General features: G+C 41.9%; 1 protein-coding gene across 3 annotated transcripts in view; it reads left to right on the forward strand.

The window, feature by feature from the left end:
* Positions 1–18,431, forward strand: part of PLCB4 (phospholipase C, beta 4) — a 193,243-nt gene that overhangs the window by 39,477 nt on the left and 135,335 nt on the right. For all 3 annotated transcript variants that reach the window (XM_006894242.1, XM_006894241.1, XM_006894243.1), the window contains exons 2-4: positions 3,738–3,818; positions 5,271–5,330; positions 6,549–6,692. In XM_006894242.1, coding sequence (XP_006894304.1) covers positions 3,738–3,818; positions 5,271–5,330; positions 6,549–6,692 — 285 coding nt within the window. The remainder of the gene's footprint in view (positions 1–3,737; positions 3,819–5,270; positions 5,331–6,548; positions 6,693–18,431) is intronic.

Below are 18,431 nucleotides of genomic sequence, written 5' to 3' on the forward strand. Positions count from 1 at the left end.
GGAGTAAATATGATTATTAGAATTGGAGGGATGGAGTGTGGGAGAGTCCATGAAATGAACTAAGCTCTTTTGGGAAGTGAATTTTTCACAAGCTTTAAAAAACAAAATTTAGGAATGTGAAAATGAAAAGTCTGATTGGTTCACATTTATAAAATCATGCTTTGCTAGACAAAAACAAGACCCCTTGGATGGCAAGTGTCCCAGAACAATCCATTGTCGTCTTGACTCTCTTCTGATCTTTATTCTGATTTGCAAAGGGCAGTTTTACAGAAATCCCGCTGCATTTAAGTAATAGAAGTATGGCTAAAGAAAAAAATGGAGTCTAAAGTAAAAAGGAGTTTAATCTAGCCTTAGGTTTTAGGATTTGTTTACACTTTCCTGGGCCATCTTAGATCCTTACTTGGTGCTAGAGTGTACCTAAATCAGGATGAAAGCCTTTCACTGTGACTCAGCTCTATAAACACCATTTGCTTGTGGAATTTGCACAAGGATTCTCCATCATATATTACTTAGGAATTGTCTGTTAGCTAGTGCTACATTAACAAAAAAATACAAGTAATTTATTTTTAATAAATAAAAATGTATTGCCAGTTCTGGAGATAGAAGTCTCAGTTCAGGTTGTCAGCAAGTGTAAAAAAAAATCACTCAGGCAGTGTAGGGAGGGCTGCATCTGACCACTTCCTTCACAAGGAACAATAGAGCCATGAGCAACACCCACATGCTCTATTTCCACCAGGTCAGAAATGTCCCCACGTCCCTGCACCTATCTCTACCAGTTCCAGCACCAAATGTCCCTCCTGGACTCTCAGTACACTACTACTGGGTCCAAAATTCCTTGCAATGACCACACAGAGCTCACAGAACCATACTTAACAGTTAAGAGATTTATTAGAGAAATTTACAGGTTACAATTTAGGATAAAATTCCTCAATCAGGACCACTTCTCAGCTTTTCTCAAAGGTCTTTGATCTTCATCCTCCCAGCTTAGGTCAGCATTACCAAGCTCTCTTAGCTCTGCCAATTATGACACCGCCTCCCTCACCCCCCCCCCCATGTGTGTATTTGGAATTAACGTTTAAAACACTGGAGTAGCTCATTAGCACGTGTCAGCTTGCCCCCCCCCCCCCCCCCAATCCTCCAGTAAACTTGGGCGAAGGCCCCTGGTTCAGTGCAGCGGCAATCACACGGCAGCATGATCTCACCTCTCCAGTTCTCCACTGCTCTGCCCTCTTGGAGTCCCCATCTGACTGATACAAAAATCTGTTTCTGAAGAATGGGTATTGTGTTCATTCCCTGCTGCTTCTTATCTGATGACAGTCAGATTCCCCAATTTTTGTCACTGAACCTGCTCAAAACTTGCCAATCCCTATCCCCACGGATAGATAATATACCCTGTTTGTATATCCTTGGTTATCCATTGTCAAGGGCAATGGCCTAGGAATACATTTTGAACAGTACACCTACTACACTACAGCTAGCACAGGTGTTCTCACTGGCCTTGAGTCTCTCTCTCTCTCTCTCTCCTTGTCGCTGTCTCCGTGTGTGTGTGTGTGTCTTTCTTTCTGTGCCTCTGTCTGTGTGGTGTTCTGTGTGTATATGTATGTATGTGTCAGTTCTAGGGAAGCTAGGACCATTTGACCAAAGACAAAGGTGCCTTCTATTTTGATTCTTACTGTTGTCCTTTCTTTAGAACCTTGTACCTGCTTGGTGCAGCGTTGAAACATGAATAGTAATTCTTCATCTGTCAGAAAACCACCCCAAAAAAGTGATGAGTGACTTTTGTCATGCTTCCCAGGACCCTAATTTCTAACCCTTTATGGTGGTCTATATCTTGGCATTGGGCTTTCTTTGATGAATGTTAATTCTTCCCTGGAAATTACCATTCTTACAGGTGAAACTAAAAATGTGAACTGTCCTTGGTATCTTAATCCCATAATCACTGTTTATTTGCTTTAATTTACTGCTGTGATCCACTGTCTGCCAGAAAGGTTCCTTATTGCTGAATTATCTGTAAGGCCTGGTCTTTGGATCATAAAAAGAACATGTGGACATGGTGACATGTGGGTGCCAGTCTTAATGTAATGCAAACAGGCACCGTGGGAACATCTGGGTTCATTTCCTGAATTTCCCTCTTCTCACAGAAAACATTTCAGGTGTTCCTAAGCACAGTGACAGGCCTCACTAGGAGTCTAGTCCCTCACTAGACAGTCCTACCAGGCGTGGCCAGCACAGTGCAGCTCTCGTAGTGCCTGTGATCTGCCTCACTTCTTGATTCACATTTTATTTCCCTTCATTTTCACAAGAGTTTCTAGTATCAAAATCCACAACAGTGCTTCTCAAACTGAAGTGTACATCAGATCACCTGGAGGGCTTGTTGAGACCCCGATTTCTGTACCCTACCCAGGCTGTGGTCAGGCTGAGAGCCTGTTGTTTATCTACCCTTGTGTTGACCAGCGCTCCTAGTGACCCTATAGGGCAGCATAAAACCTCCCTGTAGCATTTCCTAGGCTGTAGTATTAACATGAGCAGATTGGTGTTGTTTTTGTTGTTGTGTGCCTTTGAGTCAGAATCGACCCATAGCTGACCCTCTGGTGGGTCTTCAGAGGTTGTAAATCGCACTGGAGGAGGTTACCCATCCTTCTCTTCCACTGAGCAGCTGGTGAATCAATCTCCATAATAGTCTATGTGTTTCCTACTGCCAAAGGGGCCCTTTAGAGTAGTTAGAGAAGACATTCACCCTGAAACCCACAGCGTCCCTTTTCAGCAGGAAGTAGCTAAGAGAATACGCCATCTCCCTTTCCTTATGAATCAGGGTGAAGTCTCTCTCAGGGAGGAGTGATAGGGAATGGCAAGGGACACAGTGACAAAGGAGATTAATCAGAACTGGCTTTGACAAGCACTGTGGCAATTGGACAATTAAAACAGACATTGTGGGGGGAAGAAGAACGAACTGGGGAGGAGGGTGGAGAAAACAGTGCAACAATGAATGAATGAAAACCTAAAATCTCTGTAAATGTTCATTAAAACTAATAAAATTTAATAAAAAAAAAAACAAAACAAAACTGTGTGCCTTTTGGGATGACAGTGCAGGTTCTTACCACGAGGCCATCAGAGTGCCCTACAAGAGCAGATTGGTGGAGATTTTTACCCACTGTGGACCTTTTTTCTCCTTGATCCTTTTACCTTCCTCTTAGCAGCCGAGCTCAACCATTGCATCATGAGTCTTAACTGAGACCTTAGCTTCTACAGCCGGTCAAGCAGTGCTGATGCTGTTGGTCAGAGACGGTACATTTTGAGTCGCTCAAAGTGCTCCTCAAGGCCTGGTTTGTAGGACTCCAAATAAGGTTGGATATAGAGGCAAATAAAAACTCAGCGAAATTGTATTTCCTGACTTTCAGCATTAAAACAGATGAAGACAAACACTTCTTTTTAGAATAAGGTAGACCATTTGGCTACACTGAGCATCCTTAATTCTTCTTCCAGATTTTAGGAAACCTTTCTGTCTCTAGTACCTTGGAGGTATGTCCTAATAGGAAGATGCTGAGAATAATCAGTCTGTCAATACAAACACCAAAGTAAAGCGTTCCATACTTTAATAAGAAATGTGGTCATTGGATTCAGTATGCCAAGGGGTGATTTCTCGTTTTCCCTTGTTTACAGGCTGGAAGATAATGGAATTTTTATTAGATATAAAATGGTGTGAGTCATGCAAATGAACTTTTTTTTTTTTATAACAGGAATCCTTTGTGTTTGAGCCCAACTGTCTCTTCAAAGTGGATGAATTTGGCTTCTTTCTGACCTGGAGAAGTGAAGGCAAGGTATGTCACAGAGGCAGCCAGTCATTCTTAACTACTGTCTATAGTTTCAGCAAAACCGATTCTCTCCTAAAAGGAAACTAAATCAATTAGTATGAGCATGAACCCAGTGCTCCTTCCCGAAATCATCCTGGATTTATGAATGTGATGTCCAGCATCAAGAACAGCATCCGAGCCCTCGGAGATTCCAGACAGACATTTCCAGAGCAAAATGAAGAATTTTTTTCCCTGTGTTTTTTTTTTTTAATGCAACATACATACTTGTTACAGCATATTCTTTCCATTTAATTTTTTCTCCATCCACTCATTGTTGCATATTTTCCTACCTACCTACTCCTTCCCCCCAGTTCATTTTTCTCCTTAGAAAAAAAATTTATTTTTTTTTCATTGTGGTCCCATCCCCTCCCAAGTCCACAGTCCACTTTACTATGCATTTTAAATCAGGAATTTTTTTTAAAGTTCTAAGTCACTGGATGTTGCGGGAAAAACTCTGGCAATAGGAGGTTGATTACAGGAGCATTCCGCAGGTGTTTCTGGTTTAGTAGTGGAGGTTAGGAAGATTTCTAAGAAAGAGTTATCCAAGATGAAATCTTAGTGTATTTTGTTACATGTCAGAACTTAAGCACTTGGCATAATAACATTTGATACATATTTGAGCTAAATTTTGTTTTTCACAATTGTGCATGTTAATCAGTGATGATTTATTTCACCCACAAAGGCAAAACCAAAAAGGATAAACAGCTTTTCTTTAAGCAGGATATTGTCAGTGAGCTGAATTTTTAAGAAAGGTCGAATTGTAAACATGTAAGGCTAGCTTTATCCTAATTTACACACAATTCAATGATAGATAACCATGAATACATATATCTATATAAACTATCTTTTGAAAAATAATTATTCACAGTGGAGTATACTCGGGGCTTGGGGCGGGGGGAGGGGGGATTGTATACCAATGAAGGAATTTTTCTTTTACTTTTCAAAGAGAAGAGCAAACTGAGGGTGGGGGGTGGGCAGGGAGAAAAGTGCAACAATGAATGAATAGAAATCCAAAATGTCTGTAAATGTTCATTAAAATTAATAAAAAAATAATTATTCACTATAGCTGTTATGTTAGTGTTGAGTTGAAATCAACCCAAAGCTGACCCTCCAGTGGGTTTTCAGAAGCAGTAAATCAGATGGATGGAGATTACATCTTTTTCTCCTGTGAAACAGCAGCTGGTGGATTCAAGCTGAGTACCTTTGGGTTGACCAAAGCTCAACCATCATATATGCAAACATTTAAAGGGAGTGGTCTTGATGATTTCTAATCACTGGAGATCCTTGTTGTCTGCCTTTCACTCTGTCTTGGGCATTCCTGTCGTCAGCATTGCCCTCACGACATCCCTGGGCACCTTGTTCAGCCACAGGTCTGGCAGAATTGAACCTTACCTGCTCTGTTCCATTCTCTCTCTCCAGGAAGGACAAGTGCTAGAATGTTCCCTCATCAACAGCATTCGGTTGGGAGCCACACCCAAGGTACCTGTGACAGATGACTGTTGTTGTTCTAAGCGCGTATTTATTATGTCCTAAATGGAAACAGCCTAGCCAGGGACAGACAAGCTTTGGGAGTCATAGAACTGTTGGGCTAATTGGATAGCTTCATCTTCAACTGTATTAAAATGCTTGAGTCTTTGAAAATGACGACCCTCGAGTGAGATCAGCATCAAAGATACAGTTCCTTTAACTGAGTGGTTAACTTGACCAGGCCCTGTTTTTGAGCAAACTGACTCATGTTGGCCTGTGGCTGATTTGGAAATGTTAGTGGGTGGGTAGTTCAATATTTGTGCACCTGGGCTTGCAGACCGTGGCTCACCTGAAAGGCTCAGTGCGCCTCGGAGGGAAGAGAAGGAAATGACAGAGCATGTCAGTCAGCCATGAGACGCTGGGTGTCTCATGATGCCAAGACATTGAAAGACATTCCACTTTAGAATGTTCTGGCACCGCATTTATTATCCTTTTTAAGATGTTCAAAACAAAATTACATTCCTCACTTTGTTGGTTTTTTAAAAAACAACTGTCATCTTTTATATTCATTTTCTATGTTTTATATTAGAATTCTCTGTGTAACTGTCTGTGGACATTTTGTCCTGAGCGGTGTTTTTGTGGTTTCTTTCTGAGAACAGAGACACTGTTGTATTATATTGGCTAATCAGGGTAAATTTACAGTGTCTTCATTCCAATAGAGGCTGCCAAAGCTTCTGGAGATGAAAATATTCTTTGTAAACCTGGTTACTTGGAAGATGTAATCTCACTTTGGGGAGTAGCCCTTGATTGCTGGTAGTGGGGAGACCACAATTATCCTGATGTCCTGATTGTGCCAAACCTTAGTGACTGACCCCCGCGGTGGGAGACTCCTTGATCTTTGTGGACATGGGCAGTTGCCAACCATTACCCTATGCAGCACCTAAAAAAACTAGGTCCAAAAATTTCAAGACATACCTTCACTGCTAGTTTTCTAAAGCAATAGTATGCTCACATCTTTCTTATTAAAACCAAGTCAAGGAATGGTTGGTTTCATATACGACATGACTCCAGGTTTTAGAATCATGCTATATATCTGGGAAGTTTACATAGAAAGGAAATAGGTGTCCCCAGGTGGGTGTGTCAATATGTCAAACCATGGTTTCTTTTTTATGCTGGTTCCCCGTTCTGTGTACCTAAAGTGTCTTTCCTCCACTCTAAATCTCCACACAGGACCCCAAAATCTTGGCTGCACTCGAAGCTGTTGGGAAATCGGAAAACGACCTGGAAGGGCGGATAGTGTGCGTATGCAGTGGCACAGATCTGGTCAACATCAGTTTCACTTACATGGTGGCCGAAAATCCAGAAGTAACTAAGGTGACCTCAGTTTAATAGCTTCATTCCTAACCTATACATATGGTGCATGTGTAACTTTATATGCATAAATATTGTTGTTGCTATTGTTTTACCATCGAGTTAAAACCGACCCATAGCTGACCCTCCAAAAGGTTTTCAGAGGTAGTTAAGCACTTGAGAGGAGATTCCCTGTCCTTCTCCCACAGAGCAGCTAGTGGTCTCGAACCATGTGCCTTTGGGGATTGCAGCACAGCTTCTTGCCGCTGGGCCACCAGAGCTCCAATATTCACATTACAGTATTAATATAATTAATATAGACTTTAAATTTTATCATTTACACATAGGGGTTTTTTAAATTGCCATTCCTTTGCCAAAGTGTATAGAAAATTTAGCACAATACTTTTTAGTTACTTTTATATACTAAAAATATAAATCTATTTGTGATATGGTATAGGTAAAAACTAGTCTCATCTTTTTCACATATGCAGAAGAATCACCTGAGATAATGTTAAATGGAGGTCTGGATTCAGTCAGTCTGAGTTAAGACTGGGAAATCTGATAGCACAGTGGTTAAATGCTCGACTGCTGACCAGAAGGCCAACAGTTCCAATCTCCTGTCTGGTCCACAAAAGAAGAACAAAGTAGCGACCTCTTCCTGTAAAGAGTTCATTCTTGGAAACCCTTTTAGGCAGCTCAACTCTGTCTGGGATTGCTGTAGGCTCCCTGAGAATAGAAGTCACCCTGACAGCAGCAGGTTTGGGTTTGTACTGGGATGAGAATAAACTCCCCTTTAACAATCTTCTGAGTCGTGCTGGTGGTGGTTGGAGAACCACATCTGAACAGCAATGATCCCGATCAGAACTGACCAATAAAATAGAATGTGAGCCAAATTTATGATTTAAATGCTTCTAAAAGCCACATTTATCAACTAGAAAGGCAATGGGTGAAGCCAATCTTAGTGAAATATTTTACTCCACCTTCCATATCTAAAATACTGTCATATTCACGAAATTATGTAAAATTGAAATGGTCTATTCTTTTGGCTACACTAAATCATCATAATCTGCTGTGTATTTTCTCTTTAAACTGGACATATTTCAAGAGCTGGATGTCCACATATGACTAAAAGCTACCATGTTGGCCTGCACAGGCCTAAATGGGTGAGAAATCCATTCTCCTCTCTCATTCAAGTGTTACAATGGGTGTTGCATTAAATTTTATCTTTTAATATTACATCCAGCATATCATTAACCCTGGAAGGTGAGTCTCAAAAAGAGTTTGGCCAACAATTTTTTTCCTTGCAAACCATGTATTTTCAGAGTGGTTTTACTTTTTAATAGGGTCCCCCCCTTAACTGTCTATAATATATGTACAGAAATGAGCCTTAAATCTCCCTTTCAGACACCTCGGGTGGTTTGGGGCATTTTATTTCCAGGTAATCAATCCTACAGATGAAAACTTAGGGTAAGGATGAGTGAGAAAGGCGAATGCATAAGTGACATCATTTGTGGACCCCGAGTCGAAAAGACTTGCTCCTGAACCCAGAGATTATCAGCAGCAGAACTGAGGTCTGTCTGCTGACACCCAAGGTGACTCTTCTGGGCAGTGGCATTTGGGAAGCTCTGCACCTTATGGCCTTAGAGTGAAGGGTGGAATACTCTAGGTCCTAGGGAGTTCTGGTGGCCAAGGGGTAAGAAGCCATGCTGCAATCTCAAAGACACATGGTTCGAATCCACCAGCTACTCTGCAGGAGAAGATGAGCAATCACCCCCATAATTTGCTGCCTCTGAAAACTCGCTCGCTGGAGGATCAGCTGTGGGTTGGTTCTGACTCTGCGGCACACTCTATAACTCCATGTCACAGAAGGTCCTCTGCTTTTGTCACTGTGTGGTGGCTGTGGGCTGTTGTGACAGGCCACTTCACTTTGGCAGAAGAGATTTTTGCAGCCCTTTGAAACTCTTTTGTGACACTGCTCACATGACGCCTCATTTGGAGGGTCTCTGTAACCCTGCTGATTGAAGCAGTCTTTGTTCCCCGCTTCTCCTGGATCTCACCTGCATGATTGCTACCAAGGTCGGCTAGTCATTGTTTGCCATAGCAACAGCCAATCCGCGATGACCGTGCACAGAGAAAAAGACTTGTCAGTCAGAGACAGGTATTTAACCACCTGAAATTTTGTGAAAGGAAAATTTCATGTGGCTTCCTGATCCCTTTGCTCATTCCCTGAATTTTGCCAGCTTGTCTTCTTACGAGACATAGTCTGGCATCCAAAACCCAAACTCAACGCCGTGGCTTCTGTTCTGATTGGTAGAAGCATAGCACGTAGCATAGCAGAGCAAGAATTTGTGTTTTGGGGCCCAGTGTCCTGAGTTTGTGCCCTTGCTCTTCTGTTTGCCAGCTGTGTGACTTAGATGCTCGATTTACCTCTCTGTGCCTCATTTTCCTCCTGTGTAAAATAGAAACAGCACAAAAGTATTGACAGAGGATTGTTGTAAGGACTGCGTGAGACGTCAACTATAGTGTTCTTGTTGTGCAGCTTTTCTTATTGAAAGCCACTTGGGGTATGTTCAGTATTAGGCTCACAGATGGCATAGATAGCAAACAATTGAGAAGACCATGACCTGGATCAGGTGCACCTTAGTCTCTAAAACGATCTCATTGCTCTTTAGCACTAGAGAAATATAAAAAACATAATCTCTTTAAATAACAAAAAAAATCCCTAAATCAGCTTGTGATTATTAGAATCTGACTCATGATCCATAGATTTTTCAGTGGCTGTGATCTTTGGAAGTATAATGCCAGGTCTTTCTTCCAAAACACCTTTGGGGTGGGTTTGATCCATGAATCTTTTGGTTAATATCTGAGCAATTAACTGTATGTATGATCCAGGAACTATGTGTAGCTTTTAATACCTGTGTTTGCCCTCTGTGACTGTTCACTTCTGTGAAACTCTGCTTTCCTTATGCCTGCGGACATTTCCTTTCCTCATCCACTACTCATTTCCTACCCTCTTCTACTTCTTCTAACTTGTCTTAATCTAAAAATTAAATTCTTTGACGGCAGTGGAGAGATAGCCTTTACTCCTCCCCACTCCCGTGACTATGGTAATAATTTACCATGTAATTATGATTTACGTGAAATTATCACCACTTTCTTTTCTTTTGAATCTATAATCAGCACCTATGGTAGCAACAATTAGGAACTCAAAAGACATTGAGTAAATCTACTGTCAGGGACCTTTTTAAAGTGTTCAAGAGCTGTGACATCAGTCTAAAGACAAAGGGTTTTTTTGTTTGTTTCTTTGTTTTTTCATTTGCTCTGTATTCACATCAAGAAAATAAAGATTCTCACCTCTGGGCCAATTAGCAGCTTCATGATGGACGGTGAAGAGATTTGAGATTGTTAATAGCTTCATTTTGATTGGCTACACAATCAACACTCTTGGTATCAGCAGCTAGGAAATCAAAAGACAAATTGCATTGGGAAAGTCTGCTGTCAGAGACCTCTCCAGAGTACTGAAGAGCAATGATGTCTGGCTAGAGACTAAGGTGTACCTGATCCAAGCCGTGGTCTTCGCAGTTTTGTACTATGCATCTGAGAGCTGGACAGTGACTAGGGGTGATAGAAGGAGAATTGATGCCTTTGAGCTGTGGTGCTGGAGAAGAGTATTGAGTATACTTTTGGACTGCTAAGAGAACAAACAGGTGTGTCCTAGAGAGGGTGAAATCAGGCTGCTCCTTGAAGGCAAGGATTCTGAAACTCCAACTGACATGACCATGTTGCAGAGAGAAACCAGTCCTTGGAGAGGGACAATAATGCTTGAGAGGGTGGAGGGACAGCTCAGGAGAGGAGGACCCTTAATGAGATGAATTGTTCCAGTGACTGGAGTAATGGGGGGTAGATGTATCGGAGACAGTAAAGTTGGTTCAGGATACAGTGGGTTCAGAGCTGTTGTACGTAGGGTCTCTATGAGTGTCAGGTGACTCCTAACAACAATTGAATGCATCTGAAGGTCAGACAGTGGATAAGGAAAACCAAGGAAGAGTCACTGCCCTTGGAATGGTGGTGTTGGAGAAGAGTATTAATTTCCAAAAGAACAAACAAATCCATGTCAGAGGAAGTGAAACCATGGTGCTCTTCGGAGGCAAGGATGGTGAAACCCCCTGTCACATCCTTTAGACATGTTGTTAGGTGGTGCCAGGCCTTGGGAGAAGACATCATGCTTGGAAAGGTGGAGGGAGGGTCTGTGTAACAGAGGAAGACTCTCAAAGAGATGAACTCACACAGTGACTGCAACAGAGGGTTTAAGTGTGGCAGAAACGAGGACGGTGCAGGATGGGGAAGTGTTTTTACTCTTTTCTGTTTGTACTGGATGGCACCTAACAACAGCCTAATTTAATTGCCCAGTTTCCTTAATACACTATCCTCAGAAACCTCCTCAGCAATTAAAAAGAAATAGTATATATGTGTGGAGCGGAATATATAGTTGAAAATATAATTTATTTTTTACATTGGAAAATTGAAACCGATTTAACAGCTGTTAGCCAGACAAGTAAGGACTAGAAAAGAAGTCAGTGCTGGGTTTTCGGTTCAAACTTCTGCTTATTAAACTGCTCATGTTAAAGAAACTCAGTATTTCAGCTTCTGTGAACTATCCCTTAGCATTTTATAACTTATTAATCAAATTTACATCTCTGTCCAAACTAGACACTTCATAATTATTATAGCATGTCCTTTTTGTTGACACTGGAAGAAAGTATTAAAGATAATTTACTCAACATATTTGTATATGGATAACCTTGTTCGCCTCCTGATTTCAAAACTTAAGATAATTATATTCATCTCGGTCATAAGGTTTGCCACCATCAGTGTTGGCAACATTTTTCTCTGTGACTGACGTTTATTTTTTAATCTTGTGGAAGACTACAACTACTGTTGTTTTCAAAGCGGAAGAATTTATGCACGATCCACACTAGGGTCAAAATAATGGAAGCATTAACAAGTCAGGTCAGCCGAGAATTGTAAAGATCTCCCAGTGTATCTGAAATGCTGGCTGTGACTCAATTAGCAGTACCACTCCTGAGCGGGCGGGAAGTAGTGGGTACCACCAGCTAGTGAGCTCAGCTGCTCACCCAGGGGTGCTTGAAACCAGACAGATGTCTCTTCAAAAAGGCCTGTTACTGAGCTATTGAAAAATCAGCCACTGAGAATCATACAGAGCACAGTTCTTCTCTAAAGCACGTGGGTTAGGAGGGGAGTCAGTCCACAGAAAACAGCTGATCTATTTCCTTCTGGCGGTGCCCTATCTAAGGAGCTGCGCTGTCAACCAAAGGCCCGTAGTTCAAATCCACCAGCTACTCTGTTGGACAAATGTGAGCAGTCTCTTCCTGTGCGATGTACAGCTTCTGAAAACCTGCGAGGGGATCAGCTACGAGGCTGACTGACCTGCGCAGAGTAACAATGTACAAGTAGGGAGCTCAGGTGGTGGAGGGAATTGGACCACCAACCCCCCAAATGTCACCTCGTGGTTCCAGTCCACCAGTGTATCTGGAGGAGGAAGTTAGCAGTCTCCTCTGACTGACCGCTTGACAAACCCAGGGGAAGGTCAGTGCTGAATCAGTTTTGGCTCAACAACAGTGAGTCTTTTAATACTGGGATACAGTTTAAGAGCTTAGAAATACGGGGCCGTAGACTGTGTTAAGCAGCTTCTTAGCTTGTGGAAGGGGAAGCTGTATTCCTGACCATTTTCCGAGAAGTGTCAGTTAAGGCAATTATTTTTTTTTAAATAAAATACATGTATCTAGGGGAGCCCAAGTGGTACACTAGGGGGCTCTCATGGCCTAGTGGCAAGAAGCTGCACTGCAATCCTGAAGGCACATAATTCGAACCCACCACCAGCTGCTTTGTGGAAAAAAGACAGGCCATCTCCTCCTGTGCAATTAATTGCCCTGAAAACCTGCTGGAAGGTCAGCTCTGGGTTGGTTCCGACTTGACGGTACATAACTAGTGGTTTACCCAGTAGATAATTGGGTTGCTAACCCAGTTGCTGAGCCTCTCTGACAAGTTTAATCTATCCATGAGTCTGAGGGGCAAGATAGACAATCTCCTTCTGTGTGATTGACTTGGAAACTCATTTGGAGGGCTCTGAGATAGCTTTGACTTGATAGCAAAGAGACATGTATCTTAAAGAGTTCCTTTTAACTTGAAGCTATAAATATTGGATACTTGTTGGCCAGTGTTTTAATGCTGGGGCTGATGCCTTTTCTGTAAGTGTGGGTCTGTCAGTTGGGTTCTTTGAGTTGTTCTATCCTAATCTACACTTGTAATAAATCTTCTCATATCCAGTTTGGTCCCTTTAAAATATAATTGAGACATTAAAACAAACTTGAACACAGAAGGTGATAGTAATATGACTTTTCTCCTAATCCTTTAAATTCTCTTGTTTAAGAAAAAATTTTTAGTAACTTGCCTTTGGAACAAGAGCTATCCTTGCTGTTGTCAAACAGATCTTGGCTGAGAGCAAAGACCACCAAAAGGTGCTTGTTTCTGTTTAATTGTCTCTGAAAATGTATTTCACTTTGTTGATCATAATTAATTATAGGTAACATTTGAGAAGAATAGAGATTCCAGAACATTTAATTGTGCTCATATGGAACCTGTACATGGACCTAGAAATAGTTATTTGAACAGAACAAGGTGATACTGCATGTTAAAATCAAGAAAGGTATCTGTCAAGGTTTCGTCCTCTCGCCGTACCTGTCCTGTCTGTGTGCTGAGCAAATCTGAGAATCTGGATTGTGAAGAACAATGTGCTTGAAGATTAGAGGAAGACTAGTCAAAAATCTGTGATATGCAGATGTGAGACCTTGCTTCTAAAAAGTGCAAAGAAGTGGGTAGAAAAGGTGAGGACTTGAAGCCCCATTGAGCCTTCAGTATAGACGATGCCTCAGCAGAAGAACAACCCCATATCCTCACAACTGCACTAACAAGTGCTATGATAAGGGAAGAAAAGATTAAAGTCATCAGCTATTGCCTTTTACTTGGATCCATAATCAACTTCCATCAATGGAAGTAGCAGTCAAATGATACATTGATCAAAAAAAGAGAGCAAATGATACATTACATTGGGCAATTCTGCTGCTATAGACCTCTTTAAAGTTCTAAGAGCAAGATTGCCACTTTGAGGACTAAGGTGCACCTGACTAAGATGATGATATTTTCAATTGCATATGAAAGTTGGAAAATGAATTAGACTGAAGAAATTGATGTCACTGGATTGTAGTGTTGGCAAACAATACTGAATATACCATGAACTGATAGAGAATTAACAAATCTGTCTTGGAAGAAGTACCATCTGGGTGCTCCTGAGAAGCAAGGTCAGTGAGACTTTTTTTTTCTGGGGAAGTTGAGGTCAGCAGGTGTCAATCCCTCAAGAAGGACGTCGTACTTCTAAAACTAGAAGATCAGAAAAAAAGAGGGAAAGATGAATTGACTTCAACAATGGGTTTAGGGACAAGAAAAGATTGTGTTTAAGGACAAGTAGATTGGCAGGATTATGATCTCATACACAAAAGGTCACTGTCAGTGGAAGCCAACTTCAAGGGCACCCAGCAATGATAGCAGTACTTTCATGTAACAAGTGTTAGTCTGACCAGGGAGGTAAATTAAGAAATTTTCTAGTACATAACTAGATTGGCAGTATCCTCCCAACGAGGCTTTTGAGTTTCGATTTTTGTTTGTTTGTTTGTTTTCATGTCAGGCGGGTAATTGGCCAAAGTCATAGCAAGGTTTAAGAGAGCACTTGTCACACAAAAGCGTGTACACCCAAACATCATGCTCATAAACTGTACAAGGATCTGCTTTTGAATATATTCTTAAAGAATGTTTTTTATGTTTTGGTTGAGAGGAAGAGACAAGGGTGGGTGGGTGGATGGGGGTGTGTGTATGTAACAAAGTATTAACTGTTACAAAAACGTTCATATGAGTATTTAAATAAATGATTTTTTTTCATTTTTATATTTTTTACTGAAATATCAGTTTCCCAAAGTAAAAATATTATTAGGGAGCTCTGGCGACCTAGTTGCAAGAAGCTGCACTGCAACCTGTAGGCACGCAGTTTGAATCCACCAGATACTCTGCTGGAGAAGGAAGGACAATTTCCTCCTGTGCCAGTCGGATCCAATTCAACAGTTCACAACAAGGGGGGAATAAATTCTTTCTTGTGAATGTGAAACTACTACTATGCTTTGACAGTAAAAGATAGCTGCACTTACTTAAAAAGGAAAACTACTTCTAGCTCAGAATTATACTTTGTCCTCTCTTCTTAGAATAATTAAGCTAGCTTCTCTCCACTCTTTAGACTGGAAAATTTAAGCTGTTTCCCCTACAAACTAAAGTGTTTCATGATACTTTAAACGTGGGCAGCCTTCTCCTGTGTGATTTACAGTCTCTGGAAACCCCCTGAAGGATCGAGTGTGAGTTGGTCCCCACGAGACGGTTTCCACCTGCCTTTCCCACAGCCTTCTTCATATTTGCGACTAAGTTTTCACTTACTAACGCCTCGGAAAAACTTCTAATAACATCCCACATCAGCCTGTTGACAAGTGTTCCTAATTACACCTTGAAGAGGCAGCCAGAAAAAGACAGCACCTGTGATCTGATAGAGATTGGACAAATAATATTTGTGTGTTCACATTAGTACATACTGTGATTACCAAAAATAATCAACACCACAAATAGGCCATTATTTTATATGAATTTTAATACCACTTTGATTAAAAATAAGCTGATACGATAAGGCTCAAAATGCAAGACTTGGGTTGAATTTAGATAATATCTTTGGTCAAGATATGAGATATTCGTAGACACAGAATAGAAATGCAACAAAGGTGCTACTTCAGGGGGTATTCTTTTGTTATTTACATGAGTTGTTGTTGTTGTTGTTGTTAGTACCATGAAGTTCACTACCATCCATAGCCACCCTGTGAAAAGCGACTCTCAACCCTGCCCTATCCTGTGCTGTCCTCCTCATCTGTGACATACTTGAACCCATGGCTGTAGTCACAATGTCAATCCACTCGTTGACGACCTTCCTCTCTTTCACTCACCCTCCACCTTTCCAAGCATGATGTACCTCTCCAAGGAACGGCCCCACCTAAAGAACATGCCTGAAATATGTGAGATAAGTCTTGCCTTCCATGTCTCCAAGAAGTGCCCTAGTTTCACTTTCTGTAAGACATAACTGTCCTTTTGTCAGACCATGGTATATTCATGGACTAGTACTCTTCTCCTTCACCACAACTCAAGGGCACCAGTTATTTTGTCATCATTACTCATTTCTTGCTATCCGATGCATAGCAAGTGACTGTAAAGGCATGTCTTGAACCGGGCACACCTTAGTCTTTTAACTGACGTCATTGCTCCTTAGCACTCTAGAGAGGTCCTTGACAGAAAAGTTTCTGAGTGCAACATCAGGTTTCCTGACTACTGATACCAAGGATGTTCATTTTGGATCCAAGGAAGATGAGATCACTGACAACTTTCGTCTTTCCCCATGATGTTGCCTGTTGTCCCAGTAGTGAAGACTTGTTTTCTTGAAGTTGACATGAAATCCTTATTGAAGGCTGTAGTCAGTTTAGAGACTGCATCTCATCCAAGCCATGGTCTTCACATTTACTTGCTGTGCATCAGAGAGCTGGACAATGATAACTAAGGATGACAGAAGAAGAAATGATGCCTTTGAGTTGTGATGCTGGAGAAGAGTCTTGCACATACCACGGGCTGCTAAGAGGACAAACAGTTCTGTCCTGGAGAGGGTGAGACTAAACTGTTCCTTGAAGGCAAGGATTTTGAAGCTCCATCTGATGTACTTTGGGCATGTGGCCAGGAAGAATTAGTCCTTGGAGAAGGCCAGCATGCTTGGAAGGATGGAGGGACAGCACAGAAGAGGAAGACCCCAGATGAGATCGATTGATACATTTCTGGAACTGAAGTAATGGAGTTAACTGGGGTAATGGGAGTAAGTGTGTCCAAGACAGCGAGACTGGCTCAGGGCAGGACAGAGTAACAGCAGTCTTTGATCTTCTGCAGCAGCTCTGTGAACAACAGAGGAACACAGGTAGATAGAGCTGTTTAGATGGGGTTGAGAGAAATTGCTGCTGTCTTCACTGACAGAGGGTTTGGGGCTATCCTGTAAACAAAGCAGGCTCTGATTTAAATGTTCCTTTCTGAGGGTGTGAGGCAGCCCTGTCAGTGGCTAACCCTGTGTACGCATAATAAAGGAGGTTTTTTTCTCCCAATATCTGCAGATTTAATTGGTGATTTGGACTTCTTGATTGGTAATTTGGACTTCTTCAACTGAAAGGAGTGTAGCTAAACTACTCCTTAAAAGTGGTCACCAAGGAAATTTTCCCAAGAAAATGTCCTCTTTAGATTTGGGTTCTTCATCCTGTTATGGGAAGAAGCTGCACTTCAGTCCTGAAAGCACACAGTTTGAAAACACCAGCTGCTTCATAAAAGGATGAACAGTCTCCTTCCCTGTGACTTACAGCCTTAGAAAACCTGCCCAGAGCTTAGCAGCTCCAGGCTTCCAACGCAACAGCAAACAGCCACCTCGAGTGAAGTAAGAAGAGCCAAAGAGGAGTCTGTGTTTTTTTACACAGTCCAAAAAAAGAGATACTTTGCAAAAAGAGATGTGAGAAGTTGAGGCACGTTTAGCCGTGACTCTCGGCAAGAAGCTGTGCTACAATCCTGAAGGCATGTGGTTCGAGGCCACCAGCTGCTCTGTGGAGAGGGGTGGACAGTCTCTTCCCGTGTGATTAACTGCCTCTGAAAACCCGCTGGAGGGTCAGCTCTGCGTCAGTTCTGACTCTGTGGAATACTACAACAACAACAACATCTAACAAAGGAAGATGGCGTTCTTTTCAAGGTCCTGGACGTGAGGAAAGGATGGCATGTTCACTCATGAGAGGGTACAGTCTGAAGAGTTAACCTGTCAAAAGGAAAAGATCAATATGCTTATTCACAAAAGGAGGAGAGTGTCATCTGTGATTGGCCCATGCTAAAGAGGAGAATGAAGCACAAGGACAGTTGTTCTTTCCAGACGGCCGTCACTGGAAATGCTTTCTAGGTTTTGTGGAGAGCGTGTTTATTTTACCAGAATGGCCATGAGCGTGCGTGATTGAGCCTCACCTACCTGCGGCTTAAAGAGGACCTCCAGGTGCGGCTTTGGGTCGTCATGGCACATGCCCTTCCGTGGCTGCTGTGTAGAAGGTCACAGAGGAATGCATTATCCACATGGCACCTGAGAGCTCGTGCGCTGTTTTTGTGTGTCATTGAGATAGAACCGCTCCAACCCTCCAGTGAGTTTTCAGAGGCAGTAAATCTCAAGGGAGGAGATTGCTCACCCTTATCCTGCGGTGCAGCTCGTGGATTTGAACCTTATATCTTTGGAATTAGATACAACCTCTTCTTCCTAGACCACAAGAAAACACCTGAAATTAGCTAGGCTATTCATTTAAAATCTGTTCTTGGGTTTTCTAATGCCTGTTTCCACTGAATGCTGGCTTTCCTGGTTCATCTCAAGGGAAAATACTTTCATTCAGCACATCATGGAAAGAGATATTGAGGTTGTTAACAGTAATAGCTTGCTCATATCCACAGTCAACACTCTAGCCACCAGCAGTCAGGAAATCAAAAGGTGAATTGCACTGGGGAAATCCAGGATACTGAGGACTGAGAATCAATGATGTCAGTCTAGAG

Source organism: Elephantulus edwardii, unplaced genomic scaffold (genome assembly GCF_000299155.1).
Source record: "Elephantulus edwardii isolate Elephantulus edwardi_28Jun2011 unplaced genomic scaffold, EleEdw1.0 scaffold00138, whole genome shotgun sequence".
In the NCBI taxonomy this organism is placed as follows: Eukaryota; Metazoa; Chordata; class Mammalia; order Macroscelidea; family Macroscelididae; genus Elephantulus; species Elephantulus edwardii.